General features: G+C 34.9%; 1 protein-coding gene across 1 annotated transcript; it reads right to left on the reverse strand.

The window, feature by feature from the left end:
• Window positions 1-8,599: 8,599 nt before the first annotated feature.
• LOC149150500 (putative disease resistance protein At5g63020) lies at window positions 8,600-9,856 on the reverse strand. Its single transcript, XM_089442827.1, has one exon. The coding sequence runs from the start codon at window positions 9,854-9,856 to the stop codon at window positions 8,600-8,602; it is 1,257 nt and encodes a 418-aa protein (XP_089298953.1).
• Window positions 9,857-24,128: the final 14,272 nt, after the last annotated feature.

Consider the following 24,128-nt stretch of genomic DNA (forward strand, 5'->3'; position numbering starts at 1 on the left):
GCCATATCGGCGGCCTCGCTAAATTATGCAAGTTTAATCACAGGACATAAACAATAGTTTTTTCAATTAGGGAACTGTTGAACCAAGTATTGGAGACCATACCAGAATAGTTAATGGCATACTCCACCAAAGATATGGAGAAATCATTTTTTCATGAAAAAAGATGATGCCCATTCCTATGTTGTAAATGCAACTCTTTATTGAGTCATGTGCACTATTTTGTAGGACTACGTGCTATGAGTGAATGTCAAAGTAGTTCACTTTGATCCTATGTACTACATAAAAGAAAGACACATGATTCCATGTGTCAGTTGGATGAGCATTGCATGTAAGAGAAATTGGTAGTGTATAACACTATGAGTTATGGTTTTTTCCCAGTTGTTATATAACTGATGAATGCTTGGATCCTAGCAATGATAAACGTAATTAAACTAATTCTTTCATATAAATATGTATACCTTCAAGTCATTCATGATGTACTTTCAATAACTACAGTTCATCAATTTTTTTCTAAATAATAGAGTGTAAACAAAAAGAAAATACTGAAAAATTGAAGTGTTCTGATCATGGGATCTATACTGAAAGACTGAATCCATATTGAATGAATTGAAAAGAGTTATTGAGTTTGGGAACACAAGGATATAATTCTAGATTTGGCAGTGTAAGCCATATCGTTGGCCTCCCTAAATTATACAAGTTTAATCACAAGACACAAACAATAATTGTTGCAATTAGGGAACACTTGAACCAAGTATTCGAGACCATACTCACTCCTTCACAACCGAATTTATAATATTATTTTCGTTCCTATGTCCAGGAGATAACTTTTCTATTATTAATAAATCCTTAAACAAGAAGGAGATGCACTGGCTACAATATGCATTCATTTGGCCTGGTTATACACCTTGATCAAGATGGATGTTTTCATGAATCCGGTAGGTGTATAATATTCTTTTCATTCCTATTTCCAGGAGAAAACTTTTCTCTTATTTAGAAATCCCTAAATAGGAATGAGATGTCGGGGCTAATATATGCATTCATTTGGCCTAGTTCTACCCGTTGATCTGGATAGATGTTGTCATGAATCCGGTAGATCTTTCCCATAGAGCAGAGCAAACTATGGAATCATTTTTTTCCAAAGAACCATTCATCTTAACCAGATAAATGGAGCTATATAGACAGATAAATTATAAGCAAGACTAGGCTCATCATGATTGCAAACCTCAACAAGGGAGGATAACCCTCCAAAAGGAAGTTTCCGAAACTCGAAATGACATTTCACCTAAATGTTGAATCGAGTCTATTATCTACGTAGTAATTGCAAAACCCTTCAAATCCCCCTAACTGAAACTACAATTCATCAATTTTTTTCTAAATAACAGAGTGCAAAAAAAAGACAAGACCCAAGAAAGAGAGCAAGCTCTTCCAATAAGTAGGTTTATAAGTGTACTTAAGAAAATGAAGATGTAAAATCATTGCTACCCTAGAGTATGGATACAAATTTAAAATTTTCCAACCTGGAGAGAAGACCCTTTGTTTAGTGCTTAATTCGTTGGGAACATAAATTTTAACTTTGTGCGTAAAAGAAAATTCCAATATTGTACTTGTATGGTAAACATGAATCAGAGAGCGCAATAAAAAGATAGCCAACAACAAACAACAACAGTTGTAGCAACAAACACTGAGTGGAACAATACTCGATGGAACAACAAAGAGACAGCCAGACATAAACACTGTAGGAGGCAGCAACAACTAAATTAACTAACTTGATAACCTGAGAGGCGAAAGGTTGTATGTGAAGGCTACGAATCTACAGAAGGTTGTATGTGAAGGCTGTGAATCTCAGAGACTGGTATGAGATGAGAACTACATTCAAGGAGTGATAAGCAATAAGCCAGAACCTAGAATGTATACCATACCTAATAACTAATAACTACCAGACCATAACTGGGCCATAACCGGTTCTAATTCAGAGGCAGTCAGATTCAGATGCAGGGGAAAGTTGTCAACTGAGTAATCCTCCTCCTGACCCTCCTCGTCCGACAGGAAACGCGTCCCTCCTTGTCCCGCAGGAAACACGACCTTGCTCCTACAACAAACAATGTATTCACGTCTGCCCCTCCTCTGCAGCAAACACGGCTATTCGCGACGCACGACAAGTTAGGTAAAGGGTAACCAACAATTAATTAATTATTAATTAACTAATCTTTAATTAAACGTTTTTTAATGTTTTATAATTAAATTCGACAGTAAAATATTGTTTAATCATCTAACAATGGATGTGACGGTCAAAATTAAGACAAAAAGACAGCTAGGGGAGTTGATTTCAGAAAGAAACACCCGACGGCATAAATATATTTATTCTTTCTTAACTCTTCTAAATAATTTCCTTTACCATTCAATATAAAAATAGTTAAAATAAACCATATATTCATAAACAAAATTACTTTAAAAAATATAAGAAATATTAATAATTTTCTTTAATCACTTCAAAAATATAAGCAATGCTAATAATTTTCTTTACTATTGAATATCAAAAAATTGAAACAAGATGATGCATTCATAAACGAAATCACTTCAAAAATATAAGTAATGCTAACAAATTCGAGAGAGGAATTTTTATCTTCTTGAGAGAAGAATGCAACCGATCTTTTTTTAAGAAAAAAATACTATTGCAAAATAAGGCCTCAAAATATATCACCTTACATCATTATTAAAATATCAATTTGTTTGTAGAATGTCAATTACCAGATTTAAAGTAGAGTTGACCATACAAACAACCGAGCATATGTGAGGAAACATGAGAAATAGTGCTCTAAGATGGTCTATAGTAGGAATGTTCCTATAAAAAAATCAATCATAACAAATCACAGTATTACCTCCTTTCAAATAATTTCGAAGATCCTAGTGGACTCTACCCGGGCCGTCAACAAAATTATAAAAAAAAAACATTCGAACGCAGCTAATAATGTTGTTACGTATTTCTTCCCTCACATATTAACCGGAAAGAGACACATCAATGCCAATAGAAAATTCATCTGTGCAAACCATTCATTGCGATATTTAGATCCATGGATGAAATTACATGGTTTTTATAATTTCCAATAATTTTATAATATTGGAATTTCATAAATGATACATGGATTAGGTTTAGCTAAATATATTTACGTTCAATTCTGGTCAACCTGTAATGTTAGCAATGATTGTGGTTTTTTTTTTTTAAAATAAGTGAAACTACAACTTTTTTTTCGCTATTTTCAGGAGAGTAACAATTTTTATGTGTCCTAATTTTTGTTAGGAGTAATGTTTTGTTATTGAGATTGATTTTAATACATTTTTTTCTATTAGGTAGACAAAGTATCTGATTAAATGAATGAATGATTGTGGGTGAAAACTCATTTATGGCAGTGTTTTATGAAGAGTTTGGTTGAAATTCATTTATTTATTTGGAACTTTTATCAGGAGTTGCTGTGAAAATTCATTTAGAGTAATTCTCTTTTGTTATTAGAATTGACAAGATATGAGAAAAAGTAATAGTCTACCATGAATATTTAAAAAAAGAGAATTCATGTCATTATAGACAATGTCACAATGATTTTTATACTCGTTTGGAATAAACTACTAGAAAAAATCATGTATTAAGAAGCAATGTAAAGTTCATTTTAGACTACATTGGAATAAATTTAGTGTTTTTCAATTATATTGAAGAATTAAAACAGCTCTAGAAATTATGCAACAAACAAACTATTGAAAAAAAAAAGTAACAAAAAGGCAAGATTACCAAATTATCTAAAAACACAAAAGCTCTAGTAACACTAATAAGCATTGAATAAATCTAGCCCAAATTATTTTATAAATATGAACCACATATAAATACATTTATAAACTTTGATTTCCCCTTAAAAACATTCAATGACTATTCATATTTACTTATTATTTTTCATATTTCTATTTGAATCTTTATCATATTTACAATACATACTATTCACTACAATCTCTAAAATTAGGTATCTAACAATATATTTAATTTTAAAATGCCAATTCTAATAGATTAATAAAATAATTAATTTTAATATACTAAATTTCAAATATTTATCTAATTTCAAATAATTTCTTTAAATTACACGCTATTTTAAAAAATAATATCATCATATTTAAGTAAAGTGCTCTAAAATAAACATGTCTAATAAACCTATATAATAATATATTGTAAATCATTCTCAAAATGAAGAGATAAATTTATAATATTAAATGATAAGATTTATCATTGCACATTAGAGTTAGTATTCTATAGGCTATACATGCTCTCAAGTGGAGATGATAAACCTCTATTTATACAAAGTTTCCGTATAAAGAGAAGATTTAGATATGATAATTTACACCGATAAATGTTAGGTGGGACTATATATTGCACTTACCATAAAGTAGTTTAAATTTCACTGTGAAGTTATATCTATTGTGAAAATGGATGTGGATCTGAATAACTTCTTGCCTTTTAAGATTTGTATTATAATTCAATTTTATAAAGTTAAATTAATCTTAAAAATTCAAAATCATAAGAATATGAAAAGAATTATCTTTGATAGTTAGTTTTTTTTAAGGTAGTTTTACTGAAAGTGCATTGTTAGAAACAAAATACAATAAAGATTTGCATTATAATTTAATTTTATAAAGTTAAATTAATATTCAGAATTCAAAGTTATAAGAATATGAAAAGACTTATTTTGATATCAGTATTTTAAGATAGCTTTATTAAAAGTGTATGGTTAGAAACAAAATACAATAAAGAGAAGGGATGAAAGCAAAAGAAATTTAAGAATAAGAAATAGAGCAATAGAGAGTAAAGGATTAAGAAGAAGTTTGTTTGAAGATCAAAAGTTGTATTTGAGTTAATATGATGAATAATTTTTATAATGAATAAAAATGAATTACAATCATGATTATGAATGTAAATCTAATATTTATAATACTATCTTGAGTAACATAAAATTTCCCATTAAATTTTGGTTTTCCCACTTGATTTTCCAAGATAAATTTTGTGTCTTGATTTTTAAAAATCAATGGTTGTGTGTATATTATTCCATGGATTCTTGTTTTGAATATGAAATTAAATTTATTTATGCACACCTAACATTATTCTTGAATTAATTTCTATGAGGTGATATTGAAAGGTATTGATGGTGTTCTCAATTTTAGATTTGCTAAAAAGGAATGATCTGCTTGCTAATTTCTTCATTTTTGAATCACTAAATTGTTAATTTCAATTTCTTTCCTATTTAAGTGTGTTGCCAAAAAGTAAATTGAGGGTTTGAATGATGTTGGGCGCCTTGCTAACATATCTACAACATTGTTGTATGAGATCATTGATGAGTGTATTTACTAGGACATTGTTAATTTCCTCTTCATGGGATCACTCCCACAATCATTGCTTGCATACTCCAACACTATGCATTTGATTTCCACCTATGAAAAATCAATTGTATAGTTTAGAATGGCCAATTAATTTTGGAATAATGACTCTAAGAGAGTAATAGTAGCTATATAATTAATTAAATGAATATTAAAATAGTTTTTGTTATTTAAATCTAAGAGTTAATCATGAATTCTTACCACAATTAGAGTATGTATGTTCATTGAAAGGGGCATTGTTTTTATTTCATTTACTCTAATGAATATGGAAGTGAAATTCATATATACTCCATTTATTATCATAATTAAAGTTCTGGCATGAATGAATTTCTCACATATTACTAAAATTGATGCATTCATATTTTCTATGGGTAGATTTACAATTGGTTAAGTGTTGTGTTAGCACATAGGAAAGGAAAAATTGGCTTCCATTCATATATATGTAGACATACTAATACATAACATTGTGAATGATAAGTTTGTTCTTAATGAAACTCTATGTTGAATAATTTCATTGTTGGTGAGTGGATTACCTAATTAGAAAGATACAAAGGTAATATAATTGCTCCCTGATGGGCATTTGTTTTCCATTACAAATTTAACAAGCTAAGTCATTTAACTAGAACTATAATAGAGACCTCTTAAGCATGATGGAAAATAAAAATTAGAGGACAAACTATATATTTTCCTTGAATCTAATCATATTGCAGAGAAAAAAAAAATATTAACATCGTAAGATCCTTTTTTCTCAAACATGTGGATTATAAATCTTCATTTATGGATTATATTGGTATTAGAGCAGTTGAATCCATGACTTTGAAATATAGTTGTAGTACCTTGAGAAGAAAGATACTCTAGATAGGTAAGGAACTGAAATGAGAGAGGATGGAAGAGCTAAGAGGTTTCACTATCCAGATCTAATAGAAGAATCAACACTTGAAGGTGATAATATCATAGTGAGAAAATGAGCTTGAAGTATTGGCCAAGTTATAGGTCAATGCCTAAGAGACCAAGGAAGTACAAGCACATCCCATTATAAGTATAAAAGGCAACACCACAATTGAAGTGAACATGTTAATCTTACCCTCCATGAACCTTTCTCAATTTGTTTCTTAAGAACCCTTTGATGATTTTGAAAAGAAAGCCAAAGGCATTGATTCCAAGCTCATTAAACAAATGGGATATAATGTCCAAGGGATCAGAAAGAGAAATCATGGGATTCTAAAATTAATTGTGTTTTAACATAGGCCTAAGCATAAAGGCTTAGAATTCAATGGAAAAGAGAGTTTGACATAATCAATGGTCACCAAATAACCTTTTCCAAAGGCACAAAGGATCAAAGAATAAGCCATTTCAATTAAAAAATATAGGTAGTGAAAAATTGCGTGGGAAGAAAACCATTCCAACTTGCTTGTAAAAGCTTGAAGGAGGGCATCCAAGAGATATCTCCACCATCCAACTATGCAGCCACTCTTGGGAGACCAAGCTAATAAGCACAAGCATAGGCTAAAGAGGTATGCAAGGCATCTTTGGTTCGGTTTTGTTTTGTAAAAGAATTCACAATACTAATGTTTGTTGGCACTCGAGAAATAGTAAGATACCACACGACGCATTCAATATCAAGAACTTTTCCCACTATTGCAAGTAGGAGGATTCATTTGGAGCTTTAAGCCTTTATCCCAAAATCACTTAAATAAAATTTTGGAGAGTGAAAGGCAAGGGGAAGGAAGAAGGAGAAGTAAGTGCCTAAGAATTATGATAGTAGAAGATGTCATTAGAACCAATGCAGTTGGAAAAAAGATTTTGTCAAAGAAAATCCATATTCAATGGTTATTTTCCATCTCATCATAAAATCACCACTTTTTGGAGATCTATCATAAATGACATAGTGGGGTTTTAAAGAGGGACAACTCTAACCTATGTTAGGAGAGGAGACAAGGGAAACTTTTAGGAGCTAAATTTTGCAAATGGGTTAATTTTCCATGTTTTTTCTAAAAGAAATTCACCAATTTCCATTTTTTCTAGAAACGATTCACTCAAATTTTATAAGATAAAATTATTTTACCTTAAAAGTCACCGAAAGTTAAAATAATTATATAAAATCCTTAAAAATTTGTATATTTTTACAAAATTCTAACTAACATTTTATAGTTTGCATCTTAAAGACTAATAACATTCACCTAATTTTGTATACTTTCCATCTTTAAAATTAGCTAATACTCATATAGTTATAAAAAGAAATAAAAAATAAGCTCAAATATTTAAGTGCAAAAAACATCTATAGAAATTATAATCTAAACCAAATTTAAGTAAACTTTTATTATTTAAACTTTGTAATAAAATTTAATTTTCTAAATTTTAAATTAATATAGATAATTAACTTTTTCAAAATAAATAAATATGTATCATTTTCCAATTAATATAATATTTTTTGATATATAAAATTTACATTTATATAATACAAAAATTCTTTTAATTTTTATAAATATATTATTTAAATATTGAATATCAAGATATGTACATAAAAGATAAGCATTCTCAATTACAGAGAATTCATCTCCCAATTATAAAGATTAAACACTAAGCACTCAATATTATATCAAAATATATACATGAGACATAAGCATTCTCAATTACGAGCTCATCTGCCCATTTTAAAGATTAAGCATTGCCCACTCAATATTATTAAAAATATTCTTTAAAACATGACATTTGAACATCACTGCTAAATATATTGTATTATTTTATATTAGAAATAATTTTTAGAGGGGAAATCCCCTTTGAAGAAGCTTTATAATACATTATGATACATTCGAACATATCATGACAGCATCCCAGAAATCCTTACAAATGTTGCGAAAGCGCAACCCGATATGTAGTGTGTGTTTCGAACACGGGTGGGGAAGGCAACAGTGCACCATCCCAACCACTCGAGACAACAACGATACTAGAAATAATTTATTATTAAAATAATATTGTAAAAGTTTTAACAATCTCATAGAATATTATTTTTGTATTGAAGTAAAATTAGAATTAAATGCTAAATTTTAAATATAAAAATATTATAAATTACATAATATAGAAAGAACAAATTGATAAAATAATGATGCACAAACTACTTGAAAAATTATATATGCATGCAAAGTTCAGATCTCCTGGACAGAGGTTACATGAATTTTCTGGTATCGTGCTAAGTGAGTTCATCACTGTCCACCATCCCATTCTCGGATGATGGAGTCTCTATAATCTTACACTTTAAAATTACTTTAATGTCATGTGGAAGCAGCACCAAGCGGTAACAACATCTAATATCTAGATGCTTCAGATTTGTAAGTTTTCCTATTTCACCAGGCAATGATATCAAAGACGCACAATTATAAATACTCAAGAATTGAAGGTGAACAAGATTGCCTATATCTTCAGGAATGCTCTGAATCTGAGTATTCCCTAAGTCAAGAAACTCAAGGTGTATCAATTGCCACAGTGATGCTGGCAATGATTTTAACGGTAATAGAGATAGGTCTAATACCTTCAAATTGGTGAAATTCAAGAAAAAGCCTTGCGGAATTTCTCTCAAATATATATTTTCTCCTAACATTAGAGAAACTACTTTTGGACATCTAAATTCATTCGTCGGAAAAGATGTAATATTGTTGTTGTGAAGTGATATCCGTTTGCAATCAGCACAGGCCTCCATGTCAAGGAAATGTTGAAACCTGTGATCTACCCTAAATGCATAATTTTCCTCTTTCTCGCCGATATAAATCCCCATATCGCGGAGAACATCGTGAACATAAATATAGGGCACAATAACTTCATCGATTTCATCAACCTCTTCATTCACCAAGGAGCGATCAAGAAGCAAATTTACATACCTGCACCCACTGTCCAGTAAATAGTCATATTTGCAATCATTGGTCTTGACAAGACCTTCTGAGATCCACATTCGCACCAAACCCTCTACAGGAATTCGTGCATCTTCCTCAAACATGCCACAGTAAAGAAAGTAGTTTTTCAAATCAGAAAAGCGCAAAGCATGATAACTCCATCTCAATCGCTGATACAAATCTTTTTCAATTATCGGATGACAAATTGGAAAATTTGGGTCCACCTTTTGCATTTGGGTTAAAGAAAACTTCCAGTCATTTATAGTTGTGGTTATCTTCATTGTTGAGACTATTACATTCATCGCCAATGGCAAACCTTTATATTCGCTGGCGACTTCTCTAGCAATTTGATCTATGTCCACTGGAACATGGCCGTCTTTGAAGGATACTCTGCAAAACAGGTCCCACGCCTCCTCTGTTGGTAGAGGCCGTATTTCTATGGACATTTCTGTGTCCTTTTCTGCAATCAAATCTCTATTTCGAGTAGAGAATACAAGTTTGCTACCCTTGTCAGTGCCAAATTCTACCCCTAGTTCTTTCAAATTGAGTCCACTCCACATGTCATCTAAAATCAGAAGAAATCTATTCGTCTTGAGGTAAGAAGACAATTTCATCTTCCACACATCACTAGAATAGTTTGCTACATCTAAATGAAGTGCAGAAGCAATATCATTTTGTATTTGTTCCAATGGAAATCAAGCAACTGTAACCCAAATCATATGATCAAAAATGTGACTAACCTTGATGGTGTTGTAGACTTTTTTAAGGAACATCATTTTACCCACACCACCCATGCCGTATACACCAATTGTATGAAGGTGGTCATCGGAAGCTCCCATCAGCCAACCCACAACCTGTATCTCGGTATCTCTAATTTCCAACCCTACCAATCCGGTGTCTGGTTGGTCTTGAAGTAGTACGTCTGCCTGTTGTTGTGCCACCTACACAATCTGGTAAGCATTGTTCATCACTAAAAGGTATGACTGAAGGTCATCAAAGAAATAAGAACAAGAAGTTTTCCACTCTCAAATCGGTGTAGACATTCTAGGCTTGCAAACGAGGCAGTCAATACGCTGCTGCAGCCAAGGGCGTAGTGAGTTCTGGATCAAGTCTTTTCCCTTTTCAACAGTGTCTTGCATCATTAACAATTGATTATTCAGAGAAACTGGGACCTCCCTCTGCTGATCTCATAATAAATCATTAATATAATCTAAGAAGCTCTTCATACACCATAACTGCTCAATTCAACAATGATCACACTCAACAACAACATCAAAATTAATTTCGCTCTGTCATGAATTAAATGTAAAATTGTAAGAAGTATGATAAATCTCAAGTTCAGTGTCATTACTGTAAGAAGTATGGTCATTATGCAAATGAATGTAGAAAGAAGAAATATGATATTAGTAACAAACCAACTGTAAATTTCACAAGAGAAAATCAGAACCATGATAGCATGTTTTTAGTTTGTAATGTCGCACAAGAAAAACAGAGTGATATATGGTATCTAGATTCAGGGTGTAGCAACCACATGTCAGGAAACATAGAAATGTTTTCTGATTTAGATGAAAGTGTGAAATCTGAAGTGACATTAGGTACTGATGGCAAAGTCTCTGTCATGGGAAAAGGTAGAGTTAATATCCTAACAAAGAAGGGGGAGAAGAAATACATCTCTGATGTTTACTTTGTCCCCGTCTGAAACATAATCTCATGAGCGTTGGACAACTCATGCAGAAAGGCTACAATGTCTTCTTCAAAAATGATGTGTGCATAATTTTGGATAGGCCTCCAAGCAGACAGCTGATTGTAAAGGTTTAGATAACAGACAATGGCAAGTTTCCCCTGAAAATAATATCAGATTTGTAGAAACAAGGTGCACAAGCACAACTATCTATGCACTCACAAGAAAATGGAAGAAAAGGGGCAGATGTCACACAAATAAACTTTCAAGCAGAGGTAAAAGATGAAAACTGGTTATGGCACTTGAGATTTGGACATCTCAAATTCGTAGGTTTGAATTTGCTGCATAGGAAAGGCATGGTGAAGGGTTTACCACTTATAGAAAAACCAGACAGCATATGTGAAGGATGTATCTTGGGCAAGCAACATAGAGAGACATTTCCAGCAGGAAAGTCAGTGAGGGCAAAGGCACTTTTGGAGATTGTCCACTTAGATTTATGTGGACCAATTCAGACACCATCAATTGGTGGCAGTCACTATGTACTGACCTTCATAGATGACTACACAAGGAAGACATGGGTCTTTCTCCTAAAACAGAAAATTGAAGTGTTTGAGTGCTTTCTCCAACCAAAATCATCCAGAACATTGTTCCTGAAGAGGCATGGAGTGGAAGAAAGCATAGTGTCACTCACATGAGAGTTTTTGGATGTGTGGCTTATGCACATGTCCTGGATGAGTTGAGAAAGAAGTTGGACAGCAAAGGGGAGAAATGCATATTTGTTGGATACAGTGATGAATCCAAGGCATACGAACTCTACAATCCATTAACCAAGAAGGTCATAATCAGCGAAGTTGTGCAATTCATAGAAGAGGAAGCATGGGATGGAAGTTTAGAAAAGACAATCAATGTCAAAGCATGCATACCACATGAGGAAAGAGAGAAATTAACAGCAGCAAGTAATTCCTCAACAGTGACCCCCTCTACTCCTATTCAAACGCAGCAACACAGGTAGCAAGCAACGCCATCAACAAATAATAGGACAATTTCGCGCAGCCAAGCAAGTGCTTCTCCAAGCACACCGCGAACCGCGACACCAAGTGACATATCAAGCCCATTTTCAGCAAGCACAAGAAGGCCAAAATTTAGAAATTTAAGTGAAATTTATGAGCAACATGAAGTTGATAGTGGGGCAGGTCTGAATTCCTTATTTGCATTATTTTTCCATGTAGATGACCCAATCCACTTTGAAGATGCAGTCAAAAAAGAAAAATGAGTTGCGGCAATGGAGGAAGAAATAGAAGCAATAGAAAGGAATGACACATGGGAATTAGTGAGCCTTCCGAAAGGAAAACATGTTATTGGAGTGAAGTGGGTCTATAAGACCAAAAGTAACATTGAAGGAAAGATTGAAAGACACAAAGCAAGGCTAGTTGTCAAAGGATACCAGCAGCGACATGGAAGAGATTACGCGGAGACGTTCGCACCAGTCGCGCGGATGGAGACAGTGCGTGTAGTTGTGGCGATTGCCACACATCATAAATGGACAGTGTATCAGATGGACGTAAAGTTAGCGTTCTTGAATGGAGTTCTGAAAGAGGAAGTGTATGTCGCGCAACCGCCTGGTTATGAGATTGAAGGACAAGAAAACAAAGTATATCGGTTGAAGTCTTTATGGATTGAAGCAAGCACCACACACATGGTACAGCAGGATAGATTCTAACTTGTTGAAAAATGGTTTCGACAAATGTGACGGTGAACCTACTCTCTACATCAAAGAGAGCGAAGCTAAGATTCTCATTGTCATCTTATACGTAGATGATTTGATCTTTACAGGCAGTGATGATTTCATCATCACTGATTTTAAACAAGTAATGAAGAGTGAGTTTGAAATGACTGACTTGGGATTGCTAAGATATTTTTTAGGCATAGAAGTGAAGCAAACAAAAAATGGCATTTTTATCTCTTAATCAAAGTATGTGGTAGAAATTTTGGAGAGGTTTAAAATGCAGAACAACAAGTCTGCACCAACTCCAACTGTCACAGGGTTGAAGTTGAGCAAAGAAGATTGCAGCAGCAATGTCAATCCGACATTATACAAAAGCATGATAGGCAGCCTGATGTATTTGACCGCCACTAGGCCAGATATAATGTATGCAGTAAGTTTGGTGTCAAGGTTCATGGAGACACCCAAGGAGACACATTGGCAAGCAGTGAAAAGGATTCTGATGTATGTCAATGGGACAAAACAGTATGGCGTTTTGTACACAGAAACCAGTGATTTCAGGCTGGTTGGTTACACTGACAGTGATTGGGCAGGCAGTGTCGATGACAGAAAAAGCACGTCAGGATATGTTTTTCATTTGGGTTCCAGAGCCATTTCATAGGCCTCCAAGAAGCAGCCAATAGTGTCACTGTCAACAGTAGAAGTTGAATATGTCGCAACAACAGTAGCAGCATGTTAGGCAGTTTGGATGAGAAGGATGTTGAGGGATCTTCGTCATGACCAAGAGGGCGCGACAACTATTTTCTGCGACAACACCTCAACAATTTCATTGTCAAAGAATTCTGTCTTTCACAAAAGGACCAAGCATATTGATGTTAAATATCATTTTATTAGAGAGTTGATTAGCAATGATGAAATTGTGTTGCAGCACTGCAGGTCACAAGAACAGCTTGCTGATATTTTCACAAAGCCACTGGTAGGAGAAAATTTTGTTTATCTCAGAAACTGTTTGGGAATTGTCAATGGCGATAGTTGTGATTAAGGGGGAGTGTTGGAAATAATAATCCCAACCACCGCAATAAACAGTTTGACAGTAGCCATACATGTCAGACATTTTTGCAGGTTGCGTCTCAGCGTGAAGATAGAAGGTCTGAAGTCAGACGCGAACCATTCAGAAACCCAACAAAGGCATTTAAAGAATTTATGTACTTAGGTAAACAGATATGGGCAAGCATTAATTCAACAACCTTGCCCACACTCCAGAAACACCTGCGCAACTCTGATCACACTCAACAACAACATCAAAATTAATTTTGCTCTGTCATGAATTGAATGTAAAATTGTATGTTGAGTTATATATGAATGTAAAAGTCATTTTGTAGAGGTCAAAGTGTGTAGAGAGGTTAGAAAGTAAGAGGTAAAGAAAAGAGCGCAAGTCTCTGTGGAGAAAATGGTGGAGCAATTTTTGGTGGGCGCGTGAAAACAACCGTTACTCTGTTTGTTTTACTGTGTGTAATTCCCCGTAAGTTTAAATCTTTGTAAAATTTTATTTTGCTTGGTGAATGAGCTGCAGTTTAATGTAAATGTAATTTTCATGTTTAAAAAATGAATACTAAGTTTTAGTGTGTTACTTCAAACCTATCTTGTTATTTTTGTTGTGAGTATTCATTAAGTCTCTGGAATAGTTCTGAGATATGCGAAATCCAAGTCTAGGAAATTACCCTAGCAATGCACGAAGGTAGCTCCGCGAAATCTGCTTCTCGTGCACGGACCTAGTTTCGCGAAAGTCACTACTCTCTGCCTCTCCCCTCCACGAAAACGAAAATTAAATTCTCCAGATATTTTTAACAATCCATTGCGTGCACCAACAATAAGTGAGATAAGACGAGGACATCGGAAAAGATTGGCACAGAATACCCAATAAGGGAATCAAAGAACGAAAATAAGAATCACCAGGACGCGCCAACAACGAAATGGATAGTAGAGGAAATGGAACAAAATAGACAATAACGGAAGCAGAGTATAAAGAATATAATAACAACCAGAGTATGAATATGATATGAGTAGAAGGGTATTGATATACAGAGCAAAGTACGGAAGGAAGGAAAGAGAAGATTTTTACATGATTCCTCAATAAAGTCGACTGTAAAACATTTTACTCATAGTAAGTCATCTTTATTTCGATTGTTGGGAATTTCCAGGAATAAAGTCGACTGTAAAACAATTTACTCATAGTAAGTCATCTTTATTTCGATTGTTGGGAATTTCCAGGAATCCAGTCAAAATATCTTGGTTTTGATTATTAGAAGCCAGGATAGTTTAGGAGTCCAAGAAATACATTTAGTCTTCATCTTATTTTGGAATAGAAATGGAAAATCAGTCTGGTTATATTCTGGTGAAGTGATGTACTATGTTTCTGTGATTTTTAAAATTTTTAAAAATAGTAAAATAATAAAAAATAAATAAATATTAAAACATAATTTTAATTCAGAATATACTGATTTTTTCTTCATAAAAATATAAAAAAATAAATATTAAAACATCATTTTATTATAATTTTAAATATTAAATAAATAAATTATTAATTAATTATTTTTTTAATTTTTTATTTCTTAAATAAAATTATTAATGTGTTGTTTTTAAATTTTTTATTTTTTAATAAAATTATTAGTTTATTATCGTTTTTATTTCTATTTCTATTTATTATATTAAAATAATATATATATATTTTTTCTGGATAAGACTAATTCTATTATCATACAAAAATCAGAAATACATATGAGTTACAATGGGCAAGGCTATGGAGATTTGCCTTTAAGCCCTCTTCTTGCCTTGATTACAGTCCCAAAATTGAGCTTTGTCAAAAATTGGAATGCGATACTCTGCCACTGAAGACACATAGACTCTGAACAGACACCAGGACATTTGACAGACCAAGACAAAGACAGACAGACACATGAACAATTACATCCGACACATTGACATAGATGCCGATGCCGCTTGGCAGAAACATTGACAGAAAAACAAAGAAATGCAGCTGAGGTTACCGAAAGCCAGCTCATTCTTCATCGGTGGTGAAGGGCGCCTCTTCTACTCGGCACCCAAAATGGAGAGAATCATCAGAGTCTGAGAGAGGGATGACCGCGCCAGAGGGCCCTTCCTGTGCCGTCTTGCTTGGACCAGCAAGCGCTGAAGGACAGGCTGAGGGGACGCAATCCTTAGCAGGGCGCTCGAGGTCAATTCCAAACTCTCGTCCATGAACCAAATGACTAATTCCTGCCCTAACCGGATGGCACGCGATGGGGGATTCTTCTCTACTGTAGCGTTGCCAATCCGGTATAGGCTCTGCCCCTCGCACAGGATAGTCTGTCGCATGAATTGCCTCTGCCTGCGTGCTCTGAGTAGTGCCAGGCTCAACCGTGATAGAAATTATGAGAGTAGAATTGGATTGAGGGCAAGGGAGCCTATACCTTAGCGTGGGAGGCTTCGCCTGACCTCCTTCCGTTCTTGTGCCTCTACCAGCGCGTCCGCCACCTTCCTCATTGCTTCCCTGGAACCTCTGTGGCACCGACGTAACTTCAATGGAGGAGGAAGGCGAAATGTGGCCTTGCCGTTGCGTGGAGGCTCTGCCTCTGGTGCCCCCTCGCCTGTTGCACATACGCTGCCTTTCCCTTTGCATTGCGGGATTTGCCAATTGCAATCTCACGCAGGCCACCAGAATTGCTTCTGCGCGGAGGACAAACACAATCTTGATGCCATTGCAGGGCGTGCTCTTCCCTTTCCCTGAAACCGGCAGAATGAACTTCGAATCCCTTCCCTCTTCCTCCTCGAAGCTCAGCAGGGAAGTAACGTAATGCCAGACCATGTCCCTCGGAGGAATAGGCCCTCCCGTGTTAATACGCTCCATTTCACTGGTTGCCAAGCAGCTTGCTCGAGCTGAGAAGACGGGCATTAATTTCTCCTGCCGTCGGAATGCATGTGAGGTAATATCCAGCCCTGCCTGGTACCGCCTGTCGTCACGGGGCTGCCACCTGCCCACGTGACCGCCAGCCCCTTCAACACGTCCCTCCGTCACCCGCATCTGGGATATATTAAAATAATATTAAAAAACAGTGAACCAATCATTTTTGGAAATAGTCTTCATTTATTATAATATTTGATTCCATTATGCTAATGTATCACCATATTAATAACTTACTTATTTCCAATCATAGATTAGGAAAATTTTTATTACACTTTTATGCCAACCAACTGCAATGTCCCGTCTGGAGAGTGATTTATGTTGACACAATGCCATATCTCGATGTGGTCGCAAGCGCAATATAAAGAGGACCACAATTTAATATATTCATCAGTGTCACTCTATTGTCCAACATTTCAGTGTCTCGATGTCTCGCATCTTTTACATGTCACTTTTGAGGATTAAATGTTTAATTATTATCTTTTATTTCTCCCTCTATAGGATTAAAATAAATAAATGAATATGTAAATTTTAAGAATGAGTTAAAATTAAATAAATGAAGAAGGTGTTATTGTTTTTTTTTATTTATTTTAATAATATTTAAAAAAAATAATTATAGTTTGGAAAAATATTTATTTCGTATATTTAATATAGAGTATATGTTAAATATTATTTTTTATTAAAGATTTTTTTAAAGGTAATAATTTGGTAGAAATAACTTTTACATGTAAAATAGGTTGTACATTTAGTATAGCCCTTTGAAATTATGTTGTAGTGGATGTAAAGCCATAAAAGTTATTTAATTTAAGTAACGAATTTGCATATTTATTAATAAATTAACATAAAGTTTATTTCACGGGATTTTTTTTGTAAAATTATAACAAGAAGGACGAAAGCACTACTAGGTTGAAATATTTTTTTTTATGAATGTAATATTGTTGCCAAACATTCCTATATCATGTGTATAATGATGCAATATTGTTGCCCAAAATAGCTTCTAAGACCCCATATTCATTCATATATCATGTGTATGATGATGTGAATCCTATAAAAAAGTTTGGCATTTAATAGAAGGATGAGGGATAAAGGCACTTAGGTTTTAATGTTAAGATCTCAGGTATTCACAAGGTGATGGCCAAAGAGGAATTATTTCCGTGTAGAGATGTGCTGCAGAATGCTAATACTTCCACTCACACATTAAATTCACAAAGTCGTGATAAGATTGGGTGATTCAACATTGCTTATATCAAAGAATGGACAAGTTCCTAACCCCCACAACATTTATTGGAGAGTGGTTGCAAGATTTGGGAAATTGAATGATGTCCAAAACATTTTGAAAGAGTGGCACTAACTACTACCTAATCCTTTCAAAGTAGCCACATGCAAGGTATAGTTAGTTAGAAATGTACAAGGGGAAATATGAAACATAGTGGTGTTCATGAACCACTTGTACGAAAAACTAGATACCCAATGCACATGATTGAGTTGAATCCTAATCATGTATGAGGTCCTCAAGCATGAAATTTTTTTAACTAGCCAAATATCATATCCAACAACTTTGCTTGGTGCAATCTAGAAACCAAAACACCATAAAACAATATCACACCCAAATTTTATACAACACCCCACCTTATGGATTGTATGTGCATGAGCACAAATTTCTTCGCTTTTAGGACCACCTGGAAGAATAAATTTGTACCATTGCACTTACGGAAAACTACAAATAAAGAAAAAGATTCTAACATATGTGACTTTGTCTTGACTCCCTTGTACCATAGGATCTATGGTCATAAGTGCTCAAACACATTCTTCATTATAGACCATTGATGTTTTGAGGCTAATGCACAATTGATATTTGTTGGAATGAAGTTGCAACATAAAGGTATATGGGGTATTAACTATTCCCCACACATTACCTAAGAATTTGTTAGTCAATTGCTAATGCAAGATATAACCTTTTAGACATGGGGTTATACTGATTTTCAAAATAAGAAAGCTAATATGTGCATAAAAATTGAAGGTTATCAAATCTTCAACTTATCTAGCATGAGGAATTAACTTTGGACTATGAAACTTATAATTCTCATGCATAGCTAGTCCAGGTCAATGACCTATATAGGATATGTCATTAAAAGAATAAACATGAAAAATTGTATAGAAGCGCTACATATTATGTAGAGCTGGAAATGAGAAGGAGCAAGCACATATAAGTGTTGGCAGCTCTATGTCTAAGGTCATCAACCGAGCCCCTTATGAAATTTGACATCATATTACAACTACTAACTAGTTGGAGAAAAGATCCAAATTTGAGAAGGAAGTATCTATAATTGATATAACAATAAATTTGTGAGAAACTAATAACATGAGGGAAATTGAACTAATTGACATTCATATTCCCAAAGAATTTCGATACTTAATCGCCAAGAAATATTCAAAAAAAAAAAAAAAATATCGCAAACCATAGTTATCATCTTCAATTATGTGATGAGAAACACACAAATAAGTGAAACGCCAATAACAAATAAAATTAAGGAAACATAATAGAAGTAATAAGGAATACGTTGGGATTGACACAATAATTCATAAAGTAGCTAATAAATCTTAACCCATAAAAAAGATGAATATTAATTTAACACTTTTGATTTTTTTTTATAAAAAGAATAGAATAAAAATTAAACTGAAAAATATACTCAATATATAAACAATCCACATCGTTTAACTATAAAAATATCACTCCTAAAACCAATAACAACCTTTTACCTAACATAAACATGATCTATATAATTTATGATTTCTATAATTATCAACGCAAATATAATAGCCTCCATTTTGCAAATATTATTAAATGCTAACTTAATAAATTTTAAACGTGTAGTAGTTATTTAAGTTTAGTTTAACTTTGTTAGAGAGAAAAATGATGAAGATAAAGGAGATATGAAATTTGTCAATGATGTATAGCCTGGGTGGTTGAGAGGGTTTAATGATAACTTCCCTACTTAAGTTTTAGTCCAGTCACATGACACGAACATGTTGATAACCCTAAAAAAAAATTCTATATAAGGCTATGCCGAACAAAAAGATGCAAATTGACATAGACGTGAAACGTAGTTTTGATTATCGTTCCTCTAACAAATGCCGCAAAAGTTGCTACCTCCGAAGTCTCCCAGTTTAATAGTAGGTCAACGTATTTTTGTTTCTCCTTCCTCTCACAAATGCCGCAAAAGTTGCTGCCTACGAAGTCTCTCAGTTGACTAGTAGCTCTCGCTGCCTCTGCAATGATGTGTACTCTTGCCTTTATCAAGAGTCTGCGGGCCCGTGGTGTCTCCTGCACGCGGATTCCGCGCATTCCACATTTTGTCGAGTTCCTCACAAAGTGGGTCGTCGAGCGTCTCGAGCGTCAAACTCTATTTTTTTATACCCGATTTTATTGGTTGTTATCATTGTATCTCATTAATGGATGCGGAATTTCCGGAGTGAAAACAAAGTTTCAATGGCTCTGTAATATTTTGAGATCATCTAAATTTTAAAACTAATAAATGACAACTAAAATTATTATATAGTGTCAAATTCATTCTGGGCAGACATTCCATTAGTGTTTATATATTTCAAGATCTAAATTGTAGTTATATATATATATATATATAAAATATGTGTTCAGCAACCATGGAAGGAGTTCCATATTTTTTATAAATTTATTTTATTTTTTAAATGTCATGTATTTTGAAATTTAGTTTGAATGGTTGGGCATTTTTAATAAATATTCAATTTTTTTTTTTCAATTAGATGTATAAAAAAGTGAATAATATATTGGGACAAATTACTGTTTTTTATAATTAATGTTATTTTTAAAGGTGAACACTTAATTATCAATATTAAATGGGAAGGGAATTCTAAATTCTAAATTTTATATGATTTTCTATTAAATTTATTATAATGTAAAAATTAAAAATAATATATAAAATTTAAATTTAATTATATTATTATTTATATTTATAATTATATCAGATATATATTATATGAATGGGCATAATATAATATGAATAATCTAAATGAGTGTACCATATTGAAAAGATATTGCTTTAATAAAGTTGTAGCAACATATACTTATAACTTAAATCTGGACTCCCAATCACATTTTACTCATGACATCAAACATGGATTTGATTTCATTATATTATTGCACCATCCATCTTAATAGATTATTTAATGTTGACTCCAATCATGTTCTATTTGGAAAAAATTTCACTAAACTCTCTCTTCCTCATATTAAGTCCCCTCTTTGTACTTACTTTCTTTATAGACAATATTTATGTTTGTAAATCTATTTTGTAGTGGTCTCATGGGCAAGTGGACTTTAAACAAAGTCAAATTTAATATATTTATTATTATAATTTTAATATTCTAGGGAATTGAATTATTTTTAAAGGATCAAATATTTATTTATTTATTTATTTATTTATTTATTATTTATTATTTATTTTATTTTATTTTATTTTATTTTATTTTCTGTATAAAGACTATTCTATTAAAAGATAAAAGGAAAAAATATTTACAAAGAGGTTTGAACCTCTGAGGGGGCTGTAGCCTGCCCTCAACCAAAAAGACTGTTGTAGGTAGCCCACTGCATTCCTTTTACAAAAAAAGTGAATCATAGAAGTGAGAATTATGGTGAGCTTGAGAGACCCAAAACTAAACTGAGCTATATGAGATCGAAGCTTCAGAGGAAGCTGATCATTTACAAAAATGCTGTCCTTTACAATCGCTATTACAAAAAGATTGAGAACCAAAATTATGTCCTTGAGACTGTAAAATTTCATGCTGAAATGAAAAGAAGCCATGCACAATGGGAACTTCACACAAATACCATAAATCAGAAGATAGCTTGCTGTCATGACGCTGGAGCTAGGAGTGATTAAACCTGCGGAGGAGAGCCTGTCGCGTTCTCGTTTGCCTGGTTGGGGGAGCTAACCCAGGTTACCATCACATTGTCTTCAGCTTCGATCATACTGCCTTCTGGAGGAAGAACAAGATTCAGAACACTTCCAGAGAGGCGCGCAGGCTCACAAACAATAATTTGCTCTTGAGGTGAAGCTGGCTGGGGTTGAATGTCTTCCTGATGGCCCTCCTCATGCAGCACGGCAGAGTCATTGAGGACGACTCCAGCCAAGTCACCCTGAAAATCACTTGAATTTTGAGATTGAGACTGTGCCCTGGAGGTTTCATCCGAGCTTGTAAGCTCATCTTCCTCCTCCGAGAAGATAACAGTTATAGTAGCTGAGATGAGAGGCTTATTGAGCCTACTTCTGAACTTGAACCAGGTTGTTTGAAAGGAGCTGTTCAGGGTGGGTCTAGAATGGTCAGAGGGCGGAGAGGATGGAGAGGCAGAGGCTAACAGAGTTATGCGTTAAGGGGCAGAGCCACCACGACCCCGAGAACCTCCACGAGAGCCTGAATTACTACCACGCCTGGGGATGCCGCGACATCGGGCCATTACAGAATGAATTGGCAGCTTGAATGAGCAGGGAGACTGAAGGTGGGAGTAAAGCGGCCAGACACAGCTAATTGAACCCAATTCAAGGACCAGACCTGATCCGGATTTAAACAGGAACGCAACAAATTACAGAGATAACCATATACACAAAGATGCAGCGGAAATAATACTTCATTTCATTAATGGAAAATACTGAAATATGCTTACAAACAGAAATGGCAATAAACTAGCTAGGGCGATGGTAGCTTATCTCTGAGAAGAGATGTGATGGCTACATGCCTCTGAACTGTGTTACAATGAGGCTCGAAGGCCTATTTATTGTTGAGAAACAATGGAAATACCCTTAACATTCCAAAACCTAACCCTAGGAGATGAAACGCCAAACTGTGGGCCCCGTTTGGGGGTAAGTTGGTACATCAACTTCCCGGGGTCGTAACTTTGGCATATGATCTCCGTTTGACGCGTACAATAGCTCATTAGAAAGATCTATCCGAGCATTATCATTGTTGGAACGGGCAACACCAGTCCATTCTATGGGCTCATGTTGCCCCCGGATTCCCCAAAAAACGTCGTTTAGGGCCTCAAAACGGCTCCGGAAGTTCAAGACCCGAAAAACTGCTAAAAATAGTAAGTTGTGCTACAATTAAGGAAACTGAAAATGCTGAGAAAGACAATGGTGGGGGTCCAGGTGGACTTGGCAGGTGGCCACCAATATCCACCTGGATCATTCCTCCCCCCTTAGGAAGCAATGGTCCCCATTGCGTTGAGCTCCTCCATGAGATGAGGAAACTTCTGCTGAACTTGTTCCCTGGTGAGCCACTTGCCCTGCTGAAGGAGTTGGCCCGCTTTGACAACTCGATACAGTTGGATATTCTGTTGGCGAGTGTTCTTGATCTGTGTGTCCATGATCCGATCAGTTGCAGCTTGTTCCATGCAATCTAGATTTAATTCTGTGGGTTTGAGTTGTTCTGCAATGTCGGATGTGTCTAGCAATGGTGGAAAGTATGGCCGAAGGCGGTCCACATTAAATACTTGGTGCAGGCCAAGGAATGGGGGAATGCTGAGCTCAAATGCATTGTCTCCCATAGCCTTAGTAATGGTGTAAGGACCATATCGGAGTGGTCTCAATTTCCGATAGGCTCCAGTAAGGCGTTCCTTTTGCAAATGCAACCAGACTTTGTCGCCCACCTGAAACTTGTGTGGCACCCGATGTTGATCATGTCGCTGCTTGTACTTGGCATTTGATTTCTCAAGAATGTCATGGACCTGCTGGCGAATATGTTGGATGTGCTCAATGAAGCTGGTGGCCTTATCTGTTTCGGACTGGACATGAGCTGAATTCATGTGAGTAGCTGCAAGTGGCATGGCCACATCAATGGGGCATAGTGGCTGGAATCCCAAACCCACCTGAAAAGGGCTATGGCCAGTGGAGCTGTGAAGAGCTCGGTTGTAGCTGTGCTGAACGTAGGGGAGGCTCTCGTCCCATGTGCGTGGATGCTTTGAGTTATACATGCGCAGAATGTGCACAATCATCCTATTGACAACCTCTGTCTGGCCATCAGTTTGAGGATGGAAGGATGTGGACTTCGTGAGTTTGGTGTCCAGCATTGACCAGAGACTGGACCAAAAGGTGCTGAGAAACCGACTGTCCCGATCTGAGATGATAGACTGTGGGATCCCAAAGTGCACCCACACTCGTTCAAAGAAGAGTTTATTAGTGGCTTCTGCTGTGATATTCTTCTTGCAGGCCATCATAATGGCCATCTTTGAGAACCTGTCGACGACCACAAAAACACAGTCATTTCCATGCTTAGTGGAAGGAAGGCCTGACATGTAATCCATGGAGATGGATTCCCAAGGTCGACTAGGGTTAGGCAACGGGGTATAGAGGCCTTGCTTCTTAATGGTCGGTTTGGCAATGGCACAGGCAGTACATGATAGGATGTACTTCCCAACATCCTGTCGAAGATTCGGCC

Source organism: Pinus tabuliformis, chromosome 9 (genome assembly GCF_031772625.1).
Source record: "Pinus tabuliformis cultivar Carrire ecotype Pingquan chromosome 9, CPIR1, whole genome shotgun sequence".
Taxonomy (NCBI): domain Eukaryota; kingdom Viridiplantae; phylum Streptophyta; class Pinopsida; order Pinales; family Pinaceae; genus Pinus; species Pinus tabuliformis.